The sequence below is a fragment of the Octopus bimaculoides genome, chromosome 20 (genome assembly GCF_001194135.2).
Source record: "Octopus bimaculoides isolate UCB-OBI-ISO-001 chromosome 20, ASM119413v2, whole genome shotgun sequence".
NCBI lineage: Eukaryota > Metazoa > Mollusca > Cephalopoda > Octopoda > Octopodidae > Octopus > Octopus bimaculoides.
The window spans coordinates 27,725,385-27,732,904 of record NC_069000.1 but is presented as its reverse complement, the minus strand read 5'-3'; the positions used below and the strand labels follow the sequence as shown (position 1 = coordinate 27,732,904).

At 39.7% G+C, this 7,520-nt stretch overlaps 1 protein-coding gene across 2 annotated transcripts in view; it reads left to right on the top strand.

Annotated features, from left to right (window-relative positions):
* LOC106867745 (5-oxoprolinase) overlaps positions 1-7,520 on the top strand; it is a 255,283-nt gene that overhangs the window by 131,620 nt on the left and 116,143 nt on the right. For both annotated transcript variants that reach the window (XR_008266373.1, XM_052975150.1), the window contains exon 19: positions 4,101-4,164. Coding sequence is in view for 1 of the 2 variants with exons in the window: in XM_052975150.1 (XP_052831110.1) it covers positions 4,101-4,164 (64 nt within the window). In the remaining variant the exon portion in view is untranslated. The remainder of the gene's footprint in view (positions 1-4,100; positions 4,165-7,520) is intronic.

Here is a 7,520-nt window from a genome sequence, read left to right as displayed (position 1 = left end):
GCACCCTCCCCCACTACTAACTTGGTCACCTAGATAGCGGAAGCTATCAACCACTTCTAATTTTTCTCCCTGGAATGTGGCAGAAGTTGTTTTCTGCACATTTACAGTGTTTATAGCTCCTGAACATCTGCCACATACAAAAACTAACTTCCTAGTTAACCTTCCTTTGATATTGCTGCACCTCTTATGTGCCAATAGCTTGCACTGGGTGCATTGTATAGAGTTTCTACATACGCCTTTTCTACAGATCGAGCAGGGCCATCTACCTGAAGGTGTTTGTGATTTTTCTACCTTCCTACTTATTAGGACTTTGGTTTTAGCTAGGTTGATTCTAAGGCCCTTCGATTCTAGTCCTTGCTTCCACACCTGAAACTTGTCCTCTAGTTCTGATAGTGACTCAGCAATTAGTGCAAGGTCTCGACTTTATTACCTTAAATTAACAACTAAAATTCTAACAATATCCTAAACACTAATTAATAATAATTATTAATTAATTTACTGAGATTTACTTAATCACTACATATTGAATATATTTTGTAACTATTTCTATTAACACTAATTGAGATGACATAATGTAACCAATTCCTATCTATAACTAATGCAACACTTATACTTTATACTTATAATTAACTAAATATTTTGAACTTTTACCTTACAATACATATATTTTCAGCCTATTATTGAACATTAATATTAATTTTAAACTATAATTAACAATACTTCTTAATTAAATAATATATGAGAACTAATTTCTCATGTATTGATAATATCCAAAATTCTTTCTATAAACTACATTTGTGATAACGTAATACACAAGATCTCTGTCTATCGAGAATGTAAACAAATAGTATATATTCATCATACTGATTATATGGTAGATAAACACCTATGCTTTATGTAGAAATCAGTTTATGTAAATGTATTTAATAGAAGCATTAATTAAATCACATTAAAATATAAACAAATACTATCAAATTGGAGGTTATAATGCATATATATGTGTGTATGATTATATGCCTTATATACATACTTATGTGCACCTATATGTGTATCTGTGCATTTATGTATGTGCATGTGTATGTGTACATGCATATATATATATATATATATATATATATATATATATATATATATATCATCATCATCATCATCACCATCGCTTAATGTCCGTTTTCCATGCTGGCATGGGTTGGACAGTTTGACTGAGGTCTGGAGAGCCAATGGCTGCACCAGGCTACAATCTGATCTGGCAATATTTCTACAGCTGGATGCCCTTCCTAACACCAAGCACTCTGAGAGTGTAGTGGGTGCTTTTTACATGCTACCAGCACAGGAACCAGTCAGGCAGGCCTGTCATCGATCACGTTTGGATAGTGCTTTTTATGTGCCACCAGCATGGGAGCCAGTCAGGGGTTACTGGTATTGGCCACGTTTGGATGGTACTTTTTACATGCCACTGGCACAGGAGCCAGTCAGGCAGACCTAGTATCGGCCACATTTGGATGGCGCTTTTTATGTGTCACTGGCACAGGAGCCAGTCAGGGGACACTGGCATCAACCACATTCAGATGATGCATTTTACATGCTACCGGAACAGGAGCCAGTCAGGGAGCACTGGCCACAGCTATGATTTTGGTTTTACTTGACTCAACAGGTCTTCTCAAGCATATCATATTGCCTGGCATATCAAGGGTACTCATAAATGGGCCGGACATGCAACACTGGTATTGGCCATGGCTGTGATCTCACTTTAGTTGCTGGGTCATCTCAATCACAGTATATTTCCAAAGGTCTCAGTCTCCTGTCAATGCCTCTGAGAGCTCCTCTATCCTAATGACTTTGTTCTTATAGCTGAATCACTACCAGAACTAGAGAAGAAATTATAGGCATGGAAGCAGGGTCTAAAATCAAAAGGCCTTAGAGTTAATTTAACAAAAACCAAATGTTTAGTGAGCTGGAAAGTGGACAAATCAAATCCCTACAGGTAGATGGCCCTGCTCAATATGTAGAAAAGGCATAGGTAGAAACTCCATAAGATGCGCCTGGTGCAAGCTATGGACATATAAGAGGTGCAGCAATATCAGAGGAAGGTTAATAGGGAAAATAGTCTTTGTGTGTGGCAGATGTGCAGATACAATAAACACAAGAAATGTACAGAAAATAGACTCCATCAAGTGCCGGTGGAGATACCTAGAAGTAGTTGGTAGCTTCCATTATCTAGGTGACCAATTAGCAGTGGAGGTGGATGATGTGAGAGCATAGCTGCTAGAATAAGAATAGGTGGGCAAAATTTAGAGTGCTTCTACCTTTGTTGGTAACAGAGGGCCTCTTCCTCAGAGACATGCAAAGGCTTGAAAAAAAGTGAAGCTAGTATATTTCACTGGATGTGCATTATCAGGGTGCATGATCAACAGAGTAAGCATTTTGAGAGAAAAACTGGGCATAAGAGGCATCACATCAGGTGTGCAAGAGAGATGACTATGCTGGTATGGTCACATGATGTGTATGGATGAATACAGCTGTGTAAAGAAGTGCTGATCTCTAACTGTGGAAGAGGTAGACCCAGGAAGATATGGGATGAGGTGGTGGAACAAGATCTTTGAATGTTGGGCCTCATGGAGGTGATGACAAATGACCAAGACCATTGGCAATATGATATGCTTGAGAAGACTCGTCAAGCCAAGTGGGATTGTAGTCATGGCCAATGCTGGTGGCACATAAAAAGCACCCATTACACTCTTGGAGTGGTTGATGTTAGGAATAACATCCAGCCATAAAAACCATGCCAAATCAGACTGGAACCTGGTACAACTCTCCAGCTTACCAGTTCCAGTAAAACCATCTAACCCATGCCAGCATGGAAAGCAGACGTTAAATGATGATGATGATGATAGATTATCTCTTTTACTTGTTTCAATCATTGGACTGTGTCCATGCTGGGGCACTACACTGAAAGGTTCTAGGTGAATGAATCAACCCCAGTACTTATTTTTTAAAGCTTGGTACCTGATCTATTAGTCCCTTATACCAAAATGCTAAGTTACATAAACATACTAACACTTTTTGTGAAGATGTGGTGGTGGTAACAAACACAAAGACACACACATACACACAAATATATATTTTTTCACATATATATTTCCATCTACCAAATCCACTCACATGGCTTTGGTTAGCCCAGGGCTATAGTAAAAAAAAACACTTGACCAAGGTGCCACACAGTGGAATTGAACCCATGACCATGTAGCTGGGAAGCAAACTTCTTACCACACTGTTATGCTTGCATCTATGCGTGTGTGTGTGTGTGTGTGTGTGTGTGTTAAATTAAATATGAATACTCATGTATATTCCCCTTCTTCCATCACACAGAAATGAATTTAACCAATTTTCTGAATTCTCTCTCTCTCTTTCTCTGGCTGGGTAACCATGTACCTCCTCTACAGCAAGATATCTGTTTCTGTCTTTCTATCACATTCTAACCTTTCATCATTCTGACACAAGATTACCTCCTCCAATGCCCCTTCCCCTCTCAAAGATTCCTTGTCTTGCAAAGTTACTTGGTTACCCTTCCAGTGCAGGTGCCACTTAAAAAGCACCCAGTTCACAGTGTAAAGTGGTTGGCATTTAGAATGGCATCCAGCTGTAAAACCATGCCAAAACTGACTTTGCATGTGCTTGTGCCATGTAAAAAGCACTCAGCTCACCCTGCAGAGTGGTTGGTATTTGGAAGGGTATCCAACTGTAAAAGCCATCCCAAAACACACAGAAGCATGATGCAGGCTCCTGCCTGGCCAGCTCCTGTCAAACCTTCCAACCCATGCCAGCATGGAAGGAGGACGTTAAACGATGATGTTTATACTCAAATTTTCAAGCTTTTTTTTCTGATTTGTTAGTATCATATAAATTATTCTACATTATCTCAGTTAAACTAGTTGGTAGAATTAGGTGCCAGATCATCTGGGTATGTTATCTCAGACAGACCAGCTAAATAGTAAAGCTAAGCACTGGCATTCACAGAAGTCATATAAGCTTTTACACATTTCTTTTTAAATCATTACTAATATTACAATGACTGTTACTTTCTAAATGTGTCTTTCCAGCACCATTATCATTGAACCAGACTGTTCTGCTAGAATCACACCACATGGAGATGTAAAAATCCTGGTAAATAATTCTAATTTCTTTTGCTTATATACCGCTATAAAAAAAAAAAAAACGTTACAGATTATTAAACAGAATTAAAAATGTTAAACAGGTTGGGAAAAATTGAAGAAAGATGAAATATCATTTTATATATTTTATTTATATACATTATTACATGTATTATTTTTCTAGCTAATTCTTAGGCTTGACTTATGAAATACGACAACCAAAATAGGTGTCAAACTTTTAAAGAGTATTTCTCATGGTAACAACCATTACTCTGGATTTGAATGACATGGATTAATTTAGAAAACCACAGACACTAAAGTTTTCCCCAAAATCCAGGGGTTTTATAACTGCTCAACTTGACTTTCAAGAATAGAAATTTCATAAAAATATTCTTTTACTAATTCTCAGAATTCAAATATAAGCAGTTATTTCAACCAATGGGAAAACAACAATCATATTTCCTCAGCAATATGACATTACGTCATATTGCCAGCTGTTATGAATTTGGCGCCACTCTACACTTACAAGTTTTGTTTAATTTGAAAGTATCCATTCATCATCATCATCATCATCATCATCATCATCATCATCATCACTATCATTGTCATATTTTTTACACTCTCTCTCTCTCTCTGTTTCGATAACCACTTGCTTCCCCAAAACTTACCTCCTTCTTCCCCACCCCATCCTATATAAACTAGCACACTCAGATTCCCCGACCTCATTTTAATCACCTCGCCAAAAGAGTAGAAAACCAGAAGATGCTCAAATAAGCAATCTTGTTCTTTCAACCTAATACATCTAATCTATCTCTTTCAGCACAGATCATCATAATTACCTTATTAGTTTATTTCATTATTCTATCTGTTTCTTTACCTATGTAAACATAGTTTCGTCTTCCATGCTGTATATTAAAAAAACACAAACATAAGATCCCTTTGCTCAATCCAATTCCCTCTCTTTCTCCCTCTCTTTCACACTCATTTATTATCGTCATGTATTCATTCATCTCTCTAATTCTGTCACAGATTGGCTGACTGGAAACTCTTGGTTATAGCTCTAGTTAAGATTTTCAAATGCCCAATTCTGTCTCACTATTATCATGATATTCTCCGGCACCAGCAGCCTTAGTCTCTGCTGTTTCATTAAATTATGTTACCCTAAATCTCAAAAGTATTTTCTCCCTCGTGTTCTATCTTTGAACAGCTTAACTCTGCTCTCTCTCTCTCTCTCTCCCTCTCTCTCTCTCTCTCTCTCTCCCTCTCTCCCCCCCCTCTCTCTCTCTCAATAACCACTTGGTAATAGCTCTAGTTAAGATTTTCAAATGCCCAATTCTGTCTCACTATTATCATGATATTCTCCGGCACCAGCAGCCTTAGTCTCTGCTGTTTCATTAAATTATGTTACCCTAAATCCCAAAAATATTTTCTCCCTCATGTTCTATCTTTGAACAGCTTAACTCTGCTCTCTCTCTCTCTCTCTCTCTCTCTCTCCCTCTCTCTCCCCCCCTCTCTCTCTCTCTCTCAATAACCACTTGGTAATAGCTCTAGTTAGGATTTTCAAATGCCCAATTCTATCTCACTATTATCATGATATTCTCTGGCACTTTCAGCCTTAGTCTCTGCTGTTTTGTGGTGTGCCCGCCCTCTGACCCCCATCACCTGTACCAGAAGTCTCCATCCTCTGACATCTATTGGATGTCTCCCATGAATACTTCTGAAGGCCTAATGCCCCCCATCCCTACTTAGGGTTTATCTCCTATGTAAGGTAGTCATCATGTAGTGCATAAAAATGATGGTGTGGTGTATGCTGGTTGAAGACTATTGTATGTACCTGAGTTCTGCCAAATGCAAGCTTTCTTTTCAGGTACATGACGCTGCTGTCCCCCATCCCAGGGTTTTCATGGGCCCACACCTCCCACACCCTCAGGGTTGGCACACTCAATGTGGGCACACTCAATGTGGGCACACTGAAAGGTAGGTCTGGTGAGATTGTTGAGATGCTTGAACGAAGACATATAGATTTGTGCTGCATCCAACAAGTAAGGTAGAAAGGAGGTTCTGTTAGGTTCCTCACAGGCAAAGAACATAGGTGTAAGATTTTCTGGGCAGGGAACATTCCGGGGTCGGGAGCATGGGTATACTTCTTGTGGAGAAATGGGTTGATAAGGTAATCGAGGTAGTCAGAGTCTGCGATAGAATGCTTAAGATTAGATTAGTGCTGTATCATGGGCTAGCAACCAATGTCTCGGCTTATGCCTCTCAGCTGGGGCTACCTCATGGACAGAAAGATTGATTTTATAACACCCTCTTGTAGACTACCTCGTTAACAAATAACAGGGACCTTCTCTTTGTGGCTGGTGACTTCAATGGGCATGTTGGACAACATGCAGGGGTCTCCCATGGTGTACATGGAAGTTATGGTTTTGGTTCCCGCAATGAGGAGGGAACCAGGCTGCTGGAGTACTGTGATGCAAATGATCTTATGGTTTGTAATACTAACTTCAGGAAACCTGCCAGTTGCCTATTCACCTACCATTCTGGTAGACACACTAGTCAAATTAACTACATCTTTGCCAGGAAATGGGAAAGATGGCTACTTATAAATGCTAAAACCTTCTCAGGTGAAGAATGCACCCCACAACATAGATTAGTAGTTAGCGACTTCAGGACCAGGGCTAAACGGATGCCCAGAAGATGACCAGCATGGAGAGGAAGGGTCTGGAAGTTTAAGGATCAAGCGAATGTACAGCTTTTGATGAAATAGATGGGGATACAGCATCACATGATGTGGAAGACAACTGGAGGTTTCTATGGGACAACCTGTTGAGGGCCACTGACAAGATTTGTGGATGTTGCAAAGTTTCCTCTCAACCCAAGGTAACATGGTGGTGGAACAATGTAGTTGATAGGGCTATTAGGTAAAAGAAACAGGCTTGGAAGGACTGGAAGAGTGGTGGTAGCAGGGTATTGTATCAGACTGCCAGAAGGGAAGCTAGGAGACAGGTTTATTTAGCCAGAGGGTAAGCAGATAAGAAAAAATTTGCCAATGTTCTGTGTCATGAGGACCAAAGACTTGAAGTGTTTCGTGTTGCAAGACAGTGTGTGAGAGAGAATCATGATGTCATAGGAGAGAAATGTGTCCGCATGGATGACAGCTCACCTGCATTTAACGAGGCTGCAAGGAGAGAAACTTGGAGATGCCACTATGAAAGGTTGCTAAATGAAGAGAATGAATGGGAGAAAGAGTCTGTCGAATGTTGACCCAACAGAGGAACCAGCTATCTGAATTGACAGTACTTTGGTAGATAAAGCAATTAAGGGTATGAAGACAGGGAAAGCCCTTGGCCCATCAGGAATCACCGCAGA